The following is a 17,942-nucleotide window of genomic DNA, read 5'->3' on the forward strand; positions in this document are numbered from 1 at the left end:
TTTTTACCTTTTTCTTCAGGTGCAGAAACCTTACATTTCCTGACAGGCTCCCCGAGGTCAGCATTGTATTCATATTTGTTAATGAAGCGCTCTCAGTGATTCTGCGCTCCATCCATTCTGCTATTGACCGGACTCCAGCTCACCTGCTCAAAGAGATTATTTTAGTGGATGATAACAGTAATAATGGTAAGAGTTGTTGATTGGATTTTTTTTCATACAGATTGGATCATACGTAAGAATCCTTGAATTGTGGCTCTGAGTCATGCTATTAGCATTTTAAATAGTGTCAGCATATTTTCTCTTTTCCTCATCCCACAGCCTGCTGGGCTTTGTCTTTAAATACACACAAGTGGGGCATGTAAAAAGAGTGTGTACAAAAACAGAATGTTGTTTCTATACATTTAAGGTCCTGGTAAGTAAAATACTAAGTGTAACTAGAGATCAGAGACCTAAGAAAGACATTTTACGCTTCGTAGCACTCGTGTGCTTTGAAGATAATCTGCTTTCTGTGCTCTTCCTGTTTCAGTTGTGTGCTTCCATGTGCTTACTCACTTCTTTGTATAAAGCATCTTCCTGTGTTTTTTAAATATCTCCTTTAGATTGCCATTTCCTTCTCCCTCTTTTTCCTACTCTTTCCTTTCCTTTTGCCTGTTTTTAGGTTCTCATTGCCAACATTTACCTTGCTGCTTTTCTACTGTATGTCCTCAAGCAGATTTTATTCTCCGTGGTCTGAAGGACTGAACTTTTCATTTCTGATTGCTCAGTACTTGCCTAGGTGGTTGTCAGGCCATGCTGAGCATTGTGTACGAGTCTTATTCTCTGGCAAGGTTACTAATGAAATGTTAATCATCTGTACACATGATGCTGAAATTATAGAAAGATTTGTCTCTGCTGGGGGGTTAATTTTGAAATCCTAAAATACAAGAAGAATCTGAATTTATCCTGCCCAAGCAGAATGCTGAACAAAGGGCTTCTCCTGTCCTTACCATCATTATAGCTGCTGTGTGATCCCTGTGACTGGATCCTGGGACTTGCTGCTAGTCACAGATTTATGTCAGATTTGTATAGACCAGAAATTTAGTAGGAAGCAAATAAATCAGTTTTCCTCTTCAGGCTATATGTTTCACCACCTCCTCTTCCGCTGGCTATCAATGAAGGAAAAAGTAAAATCCTCACTCCTTAAAGTACACACAACCCAAGAACTTGATTTAAGTTTATGTCAAATCTAATTCCAGTCTCAGTGAATAATGCTACATTTAGAGTCAACTAAGGCTGACGAAGCTTTTCTTGAAACACCTACTCATGGAATAGTGTGAGTAAATCGGCATGCAGAATTTATGGGTTGTTATTCTTAGTTTATAGCACAATTTGTGATGTAGCAGTGCAGTGAAATAAAAGAAAAATCATGTGCAACAGCAAACTGTGGGGGAAGTTAAAATCATGCATGCACATGCACACACATGATTCAGAAACATGTATGTGGTTCACAAACATTTTGGTGAACTGGGGTAGGTTTTGTTTCAAAATGTAGTTCAGGTGCCATTTGACACATGATTTTACTGATGCACTCTTACTTGCCTTAATTTCCCCTCTTCCCCTCGCTGATGCAATACACGAGTTTAATTGGAAAACATTTGAAGTACAACTTCAATTAGTAGGCTTGGACTCTGGGATGCGTTTGTAAAAATTCATCCATGCATCTTTCAGACAGGTCCTGTTAATATGCCAAGAGCTGAATGAATTTGGTTGGGTATTGCTGCTGCAGTGCCTGAGGCCTCTGTCCTCAGAGGAGCTGGCCGTGAGGAAGTCATAGAAGAAGAAAAATAATCTGGCCGAAAAAGAAGTTTTCAAGGGTTTCTACAGCTAGAGTCTGATTTTCTAGAAGTTACTGGCAGTTACTCCAGTAAGTAAATTACAGAGCAATGTCAGAAATGTCAGTGTTTCTGAGAGCCTGTCAGTATGGCTGCCTAACACACACGCTTTTTGCAGTCCGGTCTATGGGCTTGTCAGAATAATTCTTTTCCTTATTTCTTATCTGAAATAGATAAGAAATTACGGGAAGCACCTAATCTTTTAGAAAGACCCATTCAACCACATCTTGTATTGGTACCAGTGTTAGTACTGTACGGTACCATATTTTTTTGACTGTACCTTTTATTTGGGCTTATCTTTCTTACCCTCCCATGCCCCAAATCCTTAGATTCCTGACCTCAAACAGGAAGACAGAAATTGACGGGAAGGTAACCTCTGCTTTGGCTGCCTTAGCTTGACGTTATGTGTCATTCTATACAAAATCACATTGTGCAGAACAATACTTAGTCTCCTAGAAAATGTCAAGTCCATGCAGGATTTTCTGGTGCTCCTCTAACCCCTTTTGTGGTGTCTCTTCCCTGCAGTAGCAAGTTAGATTCCTACAGTCCTCTTTATCCCATAATATATGCTGAGGATCTGGCAATAGGCATCCTTTTGGAGAGGATGGATGGTAGGTAGGAAAGGGAGCAATTCTAAAGATGATTTATGGGCTTTTCTAGTTTAAATGTTAAAATATTTATTTCACAATGTACTTCTGCTTTTACAATATTCTATTTTCATTTTTTTTCCTCCCTTCTAGCATGACTGAAACTAATCCTTTATATTTAGTGTCATTCTTCTTTGTTGTTATTGTTGTTAGTGGCTCTTTAGTTTGGGAATGTTGCTGCCTGTAAGATAACTGAGTTAGTCTGGGTTTCCCTGTCCTGTTACCTGAGGGGGTAAAAGCTTCATTCATGCTTGCATCTGGCTCCAGACTTTTCCTCTTGTAGAGGCCTGGCAGAAGCATAATCATAAGCAATATGCTTACTTTCGAACTTTTGGTGGGGCTGGCAATCTCCAGAACTTGCTATAAGACTTTTTCAGTGATGCCGCAGCCATGGATCTTATAGGTGGGAAACATTACAGTACAGAAAGTGACTAGATAAAGCAACTTCGATCAGGCAAGGTGTAGATGACTGGCACTACCAGAGGGTACCTGTATTGCCTACTTCCAAGGGTAAAGTGATATTGGGGTTTAAACTGGTGTAAATTCTTGCTGTGGGACAAGTTCCATACCTATTTATGAACACCTGAATTTTTTCCGATTTCAGTTAATTTAGCATTCTGTGACTTTCGGGAAAGAGCAATGGAAGAACTGTTTGCTGCTTAAAATTCCATCAGGCTAATTTCAGAAACAGTATATTCAAGTGTATGGCCAAAGTCCGTACCTTTGTCTTGATGTATTTAAGTTAAAGTATTTTATTTCATGTGCTTTGGGGCATGTCAAGCAAATTATCTATGACTTTTTCTAAACCTTAGTGCAGTTATTTAAGTTCCTAATTATGTTTCAGGAGACCTCAATTAATCTGTTTGTGAAGCTTCCTCTTTTTTTAAATAAATGTTTCAAGTTAGCAAATTGTGAAAATGCCAGCCTGTGCCATTTGAAAGCAGAAAATAGATTTAACAGGTCCCAAAATTTTGATCCTTTATTTTAATAAAGCAGTTCACATGGCTTATTGTTGGAAACTTGCACGGGAGGAGCCGACGGAGGGAAGACCCAGACGCTCAATATGAGTGATCAGCGTACTTCAACTTTATTAGGCGTGGTCTTTCTTTATATAGTATAGGACTAATCAGGCTCATACATATTGCAAAAGCTGAGCTCCTTATTGGTAACAGCAATTTGGTTTACCCAGCAACTTCTGCATTACATCACCCGCAAGTTCCCAGGACTAATCATTGATAACACCTTGGAGCCAAGGACAATGTGTCCTTGGCTCTAGCTGTTTTTACTCTCATACGGGACTTGGCTCACATCAACTGTGTGCGATATGCACTTAGTTCTGCTTCCTTTAGTTGTTCAATCTTCACATGACCTCTGCCCTCAAGCCAGTCCTCCACAGCTTATTGTATGCATTTCATTATACCATCTTTTCCTATGGAATTCTGATAAGCATAACATTTAAGTGTTTTATATATGCTGTCAGGTACATTGCTATTAATATTTACTTCAATTGCAGGTTAAAAAATTAGAAGTGCATCAGTGACTGCACAGGTGCATTAAAACAAGAACAAGAAATTCATTTAAAAAAAGAAAAAAAGCAACAACCATATATTAGTGTTTTTCATTCTGGTCTCAGTTGTACTGATGTAAACTAGAGTAACTTCACTGATTTAGGCTGCCTTACTGTACTTTGTGCTGTATGTCAGATCAGAATCTTTCCCGGTCTCCTCAGGAATGCTGTTTGCCTTTCAGAGATCACGTGCTCCTTAGTTTATATCTTGGCAATAAAAATATTTATTCATTTTGATTTCAGAAGTGGCAGAGATTTCCAGCTGGATCAGTGGAATTAAGGAGAGGGTTTTGCAAAGATAAGGCATTAAAACACCTTTAAGTGACCCTCCCCAGGACTGCTAACAGTTAACTAGTCCTCAGAAATATATTTAGAAAAAGCATTCGCTGAGCCGGAAACTACAGGAACTGTTGCTTGTGCCATTCTGCCCTATGGGAAGAGGGCGGTGACCTTCTTTGCCAGTGGAATACTATCTTGGCTTTTGAGTCTTTTTCCTGGCTTTGAGCTCTTTGCATTGTGAAGAACCTCTTGATGATATTTTCAGCTGGTTAGAAATGTATTTAAAAAAGTCACCATGAGCTCTGGTGTGTTCAGCTTTGTGGTGTGGCAGTGTGCATTAATGTGTCCAGGGTATTTATTATAAAATTTAATATTATAGCAATAATTATCTTTCTCTATGGCAATTTTTCATATTAAAGTTCACGATGAGTGTTGCAGTAGGTTCAGATTTCATAAGGTTTCTTGCTTTTTCTTTGAATCATTACTTATGAATGCAGTGTTCTGACATGTTTAGTTGAATAATTCTCATTCTGTGCTCAGAGATTTCCATTAACACTGCTATTGAATTGCAGTAAGAATGCTGGGTATCATAGGACGCTAATTTTATGATTTGCAGTGTTGGAGAGAAGTAGTATGGAGTCGTAGAAGGGGGGTCATATGCAACTGTGTTACCTTTGAGAGATTTGTGACATTGTTCTCAAAATATTGAATAAAAAGAAGCTTTTCAAAAAGCACCCAGAGCCAACATTTTAATTGGAAACCCTTGTTTCTTTTTTAGTTATCTTTTAAGAGATATTTGGGAATAGAAGATTGTCTAAATTATTTTCTTTATGTAAGTAGTTATCAATAAATGACAAAAGTACCATCCAAAAGCATGCTAAATTTCCTGTTATAGCGTAACTTGAAGACAGCTTACCTGCAGACCAGACAAAATAGAGTGTTGATTTTTACAAACCTATTAATAACAGTCTCCTGGAGAAGTTTTTAGGGATTGCTGTCCTTCTATTTGGCTTCTTGTTCAAGTTCAAGAAGAAAAAATTTTCTGAAAATTTTTTTCTCCTACCTCAGCCCCAGCAAAATATAAAGGCAAATAAAAACATGAAAAATCAAACTTTATTCAGCATTGCATTCAGTTTTGGGCCATGGTTTGTGCGTTGTGAAGGCTTTGCTTTATCTGTATAGATTCGTTCCTCCCATCAGGTAAAGGCCGTGGTTTTGAAATCATTATCACACAGTCAAACTTTACACAGGCAAACTTGGTGGTGGTGTTAGCAAAGATTTACATGAGAGAGGGCTGTGTAATGCTAGTTAGGAGTCAGGTGCTAAAAAGCATGTGTTTTATGTATAGACTAGGAAATTGGTCTCCTTTGTACATCTGAAAACAGATTTTGGCATTGTTACAAACTGTACATTTTACTTGCATAGTAACATTTTGCACTAAGACTTTAACAAATGAAATAAGACAATTCTTTGAGCCAGTGTTTACTACTACATACTCTGTGCTGATGCTAGGACAGCAGTGAGATGTGCCTTAGCTTCTGTGCCAGCTACTGTGGATGAATCTGAAAATACATAAGAAGAAAATAAACAGAAGCAAAAGGTAGTCCCGTGACAAGATGTTTCAGAAGGCAGAGTAAGTTAGGAGATTGCAGCAGATAGAGGAATGTTAGTCTTGTTCTGAGGTGGAAGGGGGTGGAATATGTTCGCACTTTTGTTCATATCCCAACGATGAGTGGCCACACAGCTCTAACCTCTTGTGGAAAAAATTAGGAACCACTAATCTAAACAGACTGTGAGATAAATATAAGGACAGTTTCCTCTAGTGGTGATCCGTACTCTTGCTCTTTGTTCCCGCAGTCTGCTTTCCTTTTCTTCACTCCACCCTGGCAGTCCACTCTTTTTCAGATGTTCCTTTCCTCACGCCCATTCCATGCACCTGATCCTTCTTTATATTAGCTTGTGTCCTTCAGTCAGGTTCTCCATTTTCCATACTCTCAAACTTCAGTGCACCTACTCCTCTTATCTTCTCCTCCACCTCAATATTTACCCCTCTTTTTAAAAAACTATAGTCTACTCCATTTTTCCCATCTCATCATTCAGCTACCCCTGGCCTTTAGCCCCATTAATTAAACTTCTGCCTGACTGGTCCATCCATGCCTTCTTCCTTCTCCCAACAGTATTCTCTCCTTCCTTTGTGGCATATTTTTCTCATTCTGCTGTCTTCCCCCTTTTTCTCTCTTAACTCCTTCTTTTCAGACATGTTTTTCTGTTTTTTTTTTTGCCTTCATTTACTAATAATTATATCATATCCTTTTAGATTAGTGTTTCTTAACCCTCCCATATCTGAACTCCATACTGCATCAGACTCGAGTGAAGACTTGCACTCAGTTACACAGAGGGTGGGGAAAATGGCATCCCTTGCTGGAGGTAAGACTCTAATCTGTAGCATAGAAATTACGATGATATGAAAACCTCAGTGGCAGTTTGATAAACTCTCCAAACAGATTGAATCAACAGATTGAATGCAGTTTTCTGTGTTATATAAAGGGAACTGTCACATTCTCCATTCTTTATAAGTAATGTGGAAGGTCCTAAGCCTTCATTTTTTGGAAGGTCAGCAAAGCTCCACTGCTGTGAGAGTGAAGTGGGGCTCCCTCACCACTGCCTTACGGTGTGGCTCTTTCAGTGCATCCACAAGAATTCAAACATTTGTTGGACCTTTTGCCCCTGTGAAAGTGTGTGGTCAGCAGATGTTTGGAGTGACAAAGTGGCCTTTCAAAAGAACAATTATTTTAATCACCTGCAATATAGTATAGTTCAGTCTGTATGGTCAGAAAAGCAGTTTAAATGTGTTTGCGTGCTGATAGCATGACCTGTGTCCAAATCAGAGGTCAGCAGTGGACAGTAGTGCTTTTATTGCAGTCTCCCGCCATCATAGAGTTTTTGATTCCAACATTGATATAATAAAATGAACTGAATCTTCCAGCTGTTGAAAATTAGTATGTGGCCGTCCCCAGGGTAATTCTGTTTGTGTGTTGACTGTTGGCAACAGTTCATTCCAGTCATCCCAGTGAGACCTAGTGACCAATACAGAATTCCTAATTCAGTGTTTTAAATAAACATTTCACTCATTCAGGCCCAATGTAAAAGTAGTTAGGGAAATAAAATCAGTTCTTTTTCACTAAGAATTCCAGAAATTATCTTGAACTGTATATGCTACCAACTTTCAAGAAGAAACAACGTGCAGTGTTGCAGTCTAATAAGTACCCATTTCATATGTCAGATTCAATACAGAGAATACCAAAAAGACAGAGCCGCGACCTCTAAAGCCAGCATTTTCCTTACTTTCAGTTTAAAGGTAGGCAGAATAGAGAAGTTATTTTATGCAACTCCATACCTTATCACCAGATAGTTATTTTTTATAGTGAGGCAAGGCCATTTCCATTAAACTTAGCTTTAAGATCGGAATAATAATCTGTCCGATTTCAGTGTGGGAAGAACTAATTTAAGTGTCATCTCAGCACTGTCTACGTACTATATTTAATCCGAATGGAAAGTAGTTAAGTGGAGTATCTGAAGTACAATATGCAGGAAATGCTGAAAAATTGGAGCTAGGAAACTAAATCAGTGGGTGATTTCAGCTGCAGTTTTATAGCTTTCTAATAACTTTTTTCTCATAGCAAATGAAACTGAAAGCTGTGCTGCCAGTTTTTCACCGTGGCTTTGTTTTAGCTTGAATCTGAGTGTCCCAATTTGTATATGAATCCATTTCACATATGAGCTTTCCCTGTGTTAGTCAAGCACAGCAGTGCACAGTGAGTGTCGTCTTGTTCCTAGCCCTTGGGTCTGTTTTGCCATGACACAATCTTTAGTGTGAGTACAGCCATTAATTCCTGTTGTCAGTTTGCTGATCATATTCAAGCCCAAGGACAACACAGCTGAAGTTCCTATGTGATGATAAACAACCGTCTATTGCTACTTTGAAATCTTCTGGAAGAATGACTTGAGTCAGCTTAAAGGAAATGTCATCACCTATGCCAGGTGTGATTCAAAACCCGTGTGTGGCTCACAGTGTTAAAGGCCACTGTCAAATTCTGTAAGAACAAACCAGTTTTGAGCTCTGTCAGTAGCAGTGAGGAAGTCGCCCCTAGTGCTGTGGAAGGAAAATGTTGTAGGCTGGTGGCCTCCTGACTCTGAGAATGCCAGAATAAATGCTGCATTCATCAAGTTATCAGTACTTTTGCTTTGTTTTATCTTCAAAATAAATGAATAGAGATCTCCCAGAAATGGCTTGATTGAAACATTGAACCCCCCCCCCCCCGCTTTTTTTTTTTTCCTCTCTCTTTTTTCCCAAGAACTCTCTTATGTTTAGGGAATTATATTGCCTTCATTCAAGTATGCTTGAGCAGTTTCATTTGATAGCGTTCTCAAACAGGTCTTACTGAATTTAAGTAGCAGCTGAATGTATGTATCCGGCCTGTGGTCATTATGTGTAGTGACATAGTCACATAGAACTTGTGAGAGAAGTGGCAAAAATCTGTTAATGTCAGTAAGGTGATTCTGGCTTGGTAAGGCCTTATTTCCTTTTGACATCTTTTTTTCTTAAAGTATCCAGAGATCTCCTTACATCCAGTAGAATTTGTACTTGAAATATTCTAGTAGTGTAAGCTGTTACAAGCCTGAATAGGTTTTTAAAGGACTTTTTCCTCTTTCCCTCTCAAGAGCATAGGATTTATAATTTATAATTATAGTTTTGGGGGGGATACTCTGAAGTGTTAGACAAAGGAATTAAAAGGTTGTGTCTTATGTAAGGTAAGAAACACAAATTATCTTTTAAATGAACTTTCTTGAAGTTTACTTACCTCTTCTTCCTAACCCAAGCATACTTTTGTTTAAAAGAGGAATGAATAAAAACATAACTTTCATAATGTTAATGCTGAGTTCCTAACTTATATTCCTGATAAAACTTCCTGCCAGAGCTGATAATTTCAAACACTTTAACTTCCCTATGGTAGAATCTGGAAATTGTTGATATATTGCAGGGCCCAAGACATGATAAGAACTTTAGCTGAGGAAGTGTTTAAGGATATTTAAATAATCACCAAAGGATAAGAAGCAGTTTACAAAAATATGTGAATGAATTAGAATTACGTGTTCGCCCCATATGGGTACACAAAGGCACATGTATAGGCATTGTTAGGTGTTTTAAAGACATTGTGGAATTACTGTAAGTCTGAAGTTCAAGTACAGAGCTTTTTATCAAAAGATATTTGAATTGATTTTTGGACAAAATTCAGTTCATTGCAGTTGACTTTTCTTTTGGCATACTAATAGGTTATGTAATTGGCTTTTTCTGTACGTTTGCTTGGGATTTAATTTTTGAAAGTGTTCTCTAAGCATGTTGGATGAAGAAACTTTAAATCACAGGTTTCATGTAAACAGCTCGCAAGCACTTTATTTCAGTCATTCACTGTTAGCTATTTGTGGCATCGCTACTCAAATGGTGCTTTCTTCTTGCAATGGAAGAGTAACCTATTTTGAATAACAGTTCAAGTGGCAATTTGGGAAGCTTTTGGGTTATACAAACGTTCTCGTGAATAGTTCTTGGTATTTTAATATTCATAAATTGTGAAATGTGGAAAAAAATTGATGAACTGTGCTATAAATATATGCATGAGTATTATATATATATTATTTCAGCGCTATTGAAAACTTTGTGGAAACTGCAATGAAACTAAGATATAAAATTTAGAATTTCCATTTCTGATTATTAACATGGGAAAAATGAAGACTTAGAAGTTAGTCTGGGAGAGTGTGAAAATTTCTCCCTGTTTTTCCTCACCCAGTTTCCTTGGCAAAGATGCTGTCTTTTTTTTGCTGAGCCTTCATTGCCGGAGTCCTTATGAGCACTACTTACTAGAAGTCTTTTTCTAGAGTCTAGTTAGAGAGAAATAGAGATGCAAGTTCATATGAAGTTACAGGTCATATATTAAAAACTCTCCTTCGATCATCTCTGTGATCTTCACAAATGTCTAGAAATCTTTCAGTATTTTGAGCAAGTTCTGCAACCAACTTCATAAGGACAGGACAAATCTTGCTCTCCTGACGATCTGACAGGCCAAGACTTCTGGCTGGAGGACTTGCGTGGAGCTGTATTCCTGTAAGCCTCCTGCCATGTCTCTATGGCATTCTGTAAAGGTTGCAAATAGCATTAATGTTTCATGAAGCTGAAAAAATACCATATACCTAGTTGAATTATGATAAAGTCTTACAAGGCTTGAAGATATTTATGTGGCTAAACACATGGTCCATCAGTTTTGCATGCTGTGGAATGATTATAAACCCTGACTTATTGCCCTGATCTCAGTCCTGGTTGATGTGCACAAAGTAGAAAGAAAAAACAATCTTCTAGAAAGGAAAACAAATTGACAGCTCTTTTGCTTGCAAATAGCTTTCATAGATAAACAACGATTTTTATTAATTTTATATATATATATATATGTGTGTGTGTGTATATATTGCCATCAGGGAGTGCAGTGTATTACTGTTTGGGACTAGAAGTTTTCCTGGCTTCCTTCACTATTCTTAATTATTGCATAAGCAAGTAGCTTTAAACATTTTCTTATAACATACTTCTCATTTGAAATGCTTATGATTACTTTTCAATGATATTTGTGCCCTTGAAACTTCTTTGTGCCTTTGACAATCAGATTTAAACGTGCAAGTGAAATTGTGTAGCATTGGGTTCTGATTTTGTGTTCTCTCATCAGGTAACGCACAGTTTGCAAAGAAATGTCTTCTATTTTCCCTTTTCCCACATTTACAAATAAATAAACCTTAAGGAATGCTGTTGCAAAAATAATATGATTGTGTATATGATTTGTATCATGCATACAGAATCTTACATATTTATTCCTGATGTATGACAAAACACATTCCATAACTAGCATTAATTTCTATGGAGCTGCACAGTGTTGCATATAAGAACAAGAACGGATTGAGAATATGAAGGCAAGACAACTTCTGGAATGCCTTTTGTTCAAGATGGATTCTTGCCGAGACCACGCAATTGTTGTCTCGGTGAACTCTGTCTCCCAGATGCAGGAAGCTGGAGAACTGCTAGATACTGAAGGTTCTCATTCAGCTAGGAACAAATCTTACGGCAGCTGAACTTGGAGCATTTGTCCAACTTTAGAAGAGGGATTTGAGAAAAGCTTTTCACTAAAAGTTGAGCAGAGAGGTTAGGAATTCATAGTTGTCCTTAGACACACAGAACCTAAGACATCTCTAGCAAACCGGAGGGATTGAGAGACACAAGAGGGAAGAATGCAGTGTGCAGAAGCAAGGAAACATGCTTTTGTTTGAAGAGATTCACACAGCTTATCTTGCTTTTTTGTCTAGATTCACATTGCTAGTGCTATCTAAAATAAGCAGTGGTTAAGTTTTAAAATTTTCATCTAGTTTGTCTCTTTGCTTCAGCAATTGTCTTCCAGAAGAGAAGAACAGCAGAAAATAATGAAATCACAGGAAACCTCAACTACTTCAAAAAGAAGCATCCAAACCCTATGAATATATATGTGGACAAAGATAACATTACACTAGACCGATCCCTTAGATCGTAGAGAGAGAGGCATGTGAGATGAAATGAGGGAGTTTTACATTTTGAGTTTTAGCCTATGAGCCTGAAGAGATCATAGCATAGTTGTGCATAGCAGTACTGTACAGGTCACCTGATACTCAGCTGACCCTGACATGCAGCAGTGATTTATACAGCTGCACTTTCACAGATCCCTTTTCTCTTGACATCTCATTTGAAATCTGAATAAGTGGCTCTCCTAGTGTATGCACCAGTAGGAGCTCCGGAAAGAGTTCTATGGAAGGAAATATTAGTAATTCATATCCTTGAAAATACATTGTGAAGAGTGCGAAGTACTTCGTGTTTTTCTCACAGAAAATCCTACAACAAACTGGAATACTCTACAAAGCTTCAGGAATCATGCAGGCATGGTCAGTTCAGCAAATTTAGTTTAAGGCAGTCAAAATTACCATTTTATTGCGCACTAAAATTGGATTTTCTGTTGGCTTTGCAGATGTACACTCATAGTCCCTGGGGTGAGAATGGTATAATAATTGCAGTGTTCAAGCTTCTATCACAAGCAGCTCTTTTTAAGTTGTGGTGTGTTGGCTTTTTCAAAATGACGCTGAGATTTAATTGCTTATGTCAGCACTCCATCTTTACTAAACCCTGTCTAAAGCTTTTGGGTTTTGTTTTAGTTTAAGGGCTGATCTTAAAAGGTGTTGACTGCCTCCTAGGACTTCCTTGTTCATTAATAGGTCACATTCTATGGTGTGAAGTAGCTTTTTTCCAGTGACATAGAAAAATATCATCCATAAAGTTGTATAACTAGTCCAGAAAGTAGCACAACATGAGAAGGATCCCTCAGTGATTTAAGGTCAGTACAGGAGCTCACATATCCTGCCTCCTTGAATTAGACATGGCTTGCCATTAAAAGAAAGAGGTATATCCCAAAGCAGATGTAACCAGAACGTCTCTGATCCTGTCAGCTCTCATCAGAAGTTTCAGCTCCTTTCTGAGGGACTGGCCTGAGGAGACTACCAGCAAGATGAGTGCAAAACTAAGCCTAAGTCACTTTTAGAGATGCTTAGTTCTGAGTGTGTGCTCAGTGCAGGTTAGCCATGCCCAATGTTTGTTCTTTTCACCACCCTTTTAGTAAAGCTCAAAATTAAGAAGACAAGTCTTTTAAAATATATAAAAAGATAAACCTCAGGGGAGATGAGTTAATAAAATGGTTGAACTAACCTTCATTTTATGGGCCTAATATAGGAACATTGAAAGATATGACTTAGTTACAGTAAAATGGAAAAATGGTCTAATCAGTGAACGGCTTTCCTTATAATGGAAAGCGTCCTGGAAAAATATGCCCATTGCATCAGAATGTATCAAACTGAGCCTAATCAGCTGTGGGTTACTGCACAATAGCTCAATCAAGTTAGGGTTTTGGTCAGGAAGAAAGAAGGTAGAGGAATTATTTAGTAGAACTGCAAAAGGTGATTATGTTCAGTAGAGCATTTGACTACAGAAAGTTCAGTGTTTAAAAAGTTTTGATCTAGTTAAGAATTTGTTTCCTTCAAGGAGCATTGAAAAAAATGTTAGTTTCATCCAGTGTGCATAAATTGAGTTATAGCACGAGGGTGTGAATTTCACCACATTTAGTAACATTAAATGTTAGAAACTTTGTCTTCTCTGCTGTAAATCAGGAGTAACTCTGTAGGAGTTAAGTTGCTTGAAAGTGAGAGGAGCATCAGTCTCCAGACCTCCTCCATTGTACAAAATACCAGAAGCTTAGTATTTTATTTCAGAGTCTGCTGGCTTCTGTAATTGTCTTTGAATGAATGCAGATCAAATAGAAGAATGGTCAGAATCATAATTTAAAAAAAAATAAAAGCTGGTAAATTGTGGATTGGTAGTTGCTGAAAAATTAACCAGTGTTAAAAGTCCTCTCTTCAGATGAAACAATCCTTTTTGGAATCTGTTGCATAATTGACTAAACTATCTAAACATAACATTGTTATGTATTTTTATTAGACTTGTCAGAGAAGTCCAGTATGTCCAGGTTGCCCTGTGTTATCTGTAAAATGTGCAGGTTCGCATAATACTTGTATGACACACAGAGCCTCTGTGAGAACTGCTGTATCCTTCAAAGGTGTGTGTAAGCCTGGTGCTCCAAAGGAAAAGGATAGTCCAGCCAGTGGGGCACTCGCATACAGAAGTATGGCTGCCAGGCCCGGTTCTGCTCAGCCCTATTTACTGTCATGCCCATTGTCAGACTTGTTAGGAAGGGGAGGTTGCAGCGTGTAAGTGAGAGCAGTGATGCGTCTGGTTCTAGTTTAGCCATCCTAAGTGAGAGGTAGAGCCCACCTCCTTTGAGGCTTGTAGCTTCTGGCTCTTCTCTGTGACTTTTAAAAAAGAGTAAATACATTAGAAAATAAAGGCAATAAACTTATCTGGTGCTTTGAAAATTATTTGTACATATTTCAGTACCATCGTGTTCTGGAATTACTTATTTTTTGTCCCTTCAGTATCCGTTCATCCTACAAAAGCTATCAAAAGTGCAAGAACCACCAGTGTCTGCTATGCGGAGAATCAGGCCACCTGTCTTCATCCAAACTTGTAGAGCAGGAACTTTATATCAAAGAAACATGCGTCATTCACAGTAGCTGCAATATTAGACCAGGACCATCTAGCCTAATACTCTGATTCTAATAGTGGCCACATTGATGTCTAGGTAAGAGTAAAAGTACAGGCCAATCATGTAGTGATGCTTCAGCAGAACAGTCTTCCAGCTTCCAACAATGAGCAGGGTTAGGACTTTCTGAGCTTTAGCTGGTGCCTATTTAATTCCCTGAGTGAATTTCTCCTTAAGTTCAGTTGTCTCTTGAATTTGTGCCCGTTGTTGGCATCCTCAACATCCAACAGGAAAAGGCTGCCACAGCTCAGCAGAATGCTCTTGAAGAGCCGCCCCATCCTGTTTGTTTTGAATGACTGATTCCTCTTCACCTGCCTGTCCTGTTTGGACTTTGTGATTGGTTTCCATTACAGTCAATGCTAACCAAGTCACAAAGAAGCATGTGTATTCAGCAGTCAGAGTGTTTGATATATGTGAGCATTTAAAATAATCTGGAAAGAAGTCGGAGCTCATATTTATATAGAGTTTGGTACTACTGCCTGAGCAGAAATATGAAGGAGAATAAGTCCCTTGTGTTATCCAGTGTGGGCTACATGTATCATGCACTTTATAGGGTTCATGACTACAGGAATCAATGATGGCATCTGCCAACTATGATACCTTGGCTCTTCCTTTGTTCCACTCCATTCTTCAGCCAGCCTTCATGGAAAGCCATGTTGGAGAAGAGGGAGAGCAGGAAGGAGACAGAAAAGTTGCAATTTCTACTGACCTAAGACAAAAGCAATCTACTTACAATTCCTTCTTTCTGAAGCAAGAGAAAAGCTGGATTAAAATGGTGTTTTAATGTATTTGTGCATTCTTGGCTAAGTCCTGATTTGCATTTAGTGAAGTAGAACAAGTCTTAAAGGTCACCGATGAAACAATTATGCTGTCAGTTCAGAAAAGAAGATTCTACGGATGATAAAGAGTGAGTTTGCTACCATGTGCTCTTAGTGTGCCAGGGAGCCTCCAGATAGTTGCTGTTAGAGTGTATTGCCCTCCCTGGAGAAGACGTTACAGAACTCATATGGGGAAGTAATATTCTCTACCTACATTTCTCAATTTAATGTGGTGGTTGAGCATAACTTAATCTTTTATCTTTTAAGAAGGAAATAAAGGCAAAAATAGAAAAATGGAAGCAGAATTGTTTATGTCTCTAAGTTGAGGATCTCTTCGGTGTTTTTATAAAGACTTGACAAAGTAATTATGTAAGTGCTTAAGGTGGTGATGAAAGGGGGAAAAGCAAAAAAGCATTCCAGGTTAAGTCAAGCAGGGTTGGGCCAACCCTGGATAAACTGTCATGGTATGTTCGACGACGTGGTTCCTTTTAGTGAAAAACATGAGATTTTCCCATTGATAATTCTGTTCTGTTCCAAATGGGGAAAAAAATACAAAAACAATAACAACGTGGACATTAGTTTCCTACAACATGGAAAAGGCAAAGAACAGGTTGAGCACCTCTCAGTTCTCACTCACTTGGTCTAAGTAAAGCTTGGTTACTGTGTTGGTGGGTTTTATCTTAAAAAAAAAAAAAAAATCCTCAGAGGCTGGGCTTTTAATTGCATTTCCTCTCTTGTGTCTCGACAACCTACAAACACTCAGATCAGACATAAATCTTCTCAATTTCAACCAGGGATTTTACAAATGACAAACTATCAGCTGAAGTGTGGCAAGGTTGAGCTGGTTGTGCATCGTAGTGAATCTATACAGATTGGAATCGAAACCACACAAACCATTTGCGTCGTCTATGCCTAAAACCACATCTAAATTTTAATTTGAGTTGAGGTTCTGGAAGGATCTTGACTAGTGCAAAAAGGCTGTACAGGTCTAAGGAAGGAGTATGCCTTAGGACCTTGTTTAACTGGAGAGATGCAGCCATGACTTCCTGGGACTGGATTATGAAATTTAGCAAAGTAACATGAAAGGTCTCGTGATGCTGAAGTATTCATTAACTTCTCACAGGAAAAGTGGAGAGTGGTGAAGAGGGGGGAAAAAAGTAATCTTACAACTCATGGAAAGAGAGAGTTTAGAGGCTTGCTAAAAATAGTTTTACTATGTAGCTTGAGTATTAAGGAATTTTTAAAATTTGTTTGGGATTACTTTTAAGGAGTATTGAATCACAGCGTAGTACTCTAACAAGACCTGAGAGAGACAAAGGAGAATGAACACAGAGTAGCAGAGTAGTCTAGGTGAGGATCAAACTCTCATTAAAGACACCTTGGAAGATTAAGTAGCCTCCAGAGAAAGATGAAAGAGACTCCGATCTCTAATGTGCTGGTTGTGCCACTTCTCAGTAGCTCTTCAGCTCTCATAAGAGCCAGCCTATGGTTTTATCAAAAGACTGTCTCTTGTTGAGAGAGAAAAGAGCTTGGGAAACTTTTTTATTATTATAGCAAGTTGTGGACTGTGGGGTACAGCAGCCTATCAGTAAAAATGCTATCAGTCAACTGCTGCCTTTTACTGGCTCTTTACTTGTGTAATAGTCTGCATACTCATGTTAACTGATTCTCACTATAAGTCACTGACAGATGAAAAGGGGGAAAAAAAAAGTTCTCTTTTTTTTGATTTTTCAGTTTCAAGAATTGACTGGCAGATCTGACTTCTTTCATTTGCACTGTATTTAATTTACAGTATATGAAGACTTTCATGTTCTTAGTGTAGTATTTTCAATTCCACTGCCATAGCATGTGAATCATTTCTTACTTCCTCATACTTATGATTTTAAGCTATACTTACTATTTTATGTTTGCATTAAATATCTATATAAAATTCTGACTTACCTTTACAGAAATTCTCCTCGTAACGTAGTGTTTGTGCAGTCATAAAAAGTATGATTAAATTTGCAAGATACATTCAGTGGGAAATATTTCTAGTATGTTAATAGAAAAACTTATATTTTGCACTGGAGATGTATGCCTGAATACTGAATAGGTTAAATATTTGGAAAGTCTAAACACAGTCACTTAAGTAATTTTTAATAAGGCCAATTGAAAACTTATTCTGACTGTAACTTTGAAAATAAGTATTGACTAAGTAAATTTGTTTCCAGAAATAATTGTATTTTGGTCAGAAAATGATTTGGGGGGAGTTGTTTATTTCTTTTTCCCTTTTTCCTGCTTTTATTTTTTCTTAAGCCATAACGTTTTCACCTTCTGTCATGTTCAGAATCCAAATGTCAATTTGGTGCTTTGATTCTGGAACTTTTTTGTTGTTCAAAGGTGATCAGCAAAACATGAAAGATAGCAAAAATTTTAAAAAGTGAGGGGAAAGCAGGAGACAAAATGCCATGTCTATTTTTGTTTCAGCTTAAGAAGACTGAATAAATATGCTT

General features: G+C 38.0%; 1 protein-coding gene across 8 annotated transcripts in view; it reads left to right on the forward strand.

The window, feature by feature from the left end:
* The window catches only part of GALNT18 (polypeptide N-acetylgalactosaminyltransferase 18), a 318,319-nt gene that overhangs the window by 165,782 nt on the left and 134,595 nt on the right, over positions 1 to 17,942 (forward strand). For all 8 annotated transcript variants that reach the window (XR_010389479.1, XM_064512992.1, XM_064512991.1 and 5 more), the window contains one exon: positions 20 to 186. Coding sequence is in view for 7 of the 8 variants with exons in the window: in XM_064512992.1 (XP_064369062.1) it covers positions 20 to 186 (167 nt within the window). In the remaining variant the exon portion in view is untranslated. The remainder of the gene's footprint in view (positions 1 to 19; positions 187 to 17,942) is intronic.

This window comes from Dromaius novaehollandiae, chromosome 5 (assembly GCF_036370855.1).
Source record: "Dromaius novaehollandiae isolate bDroNov1 chromosome 5, bDroNov1.hap1, whole genome shotgun sequence".
Lineage (NCBI taxonomy): Eukaryota > Metazoa > Chordata > Aves > Casuariiformes > Dromaiidae > Dromaius > Dromaius novaehollandiae.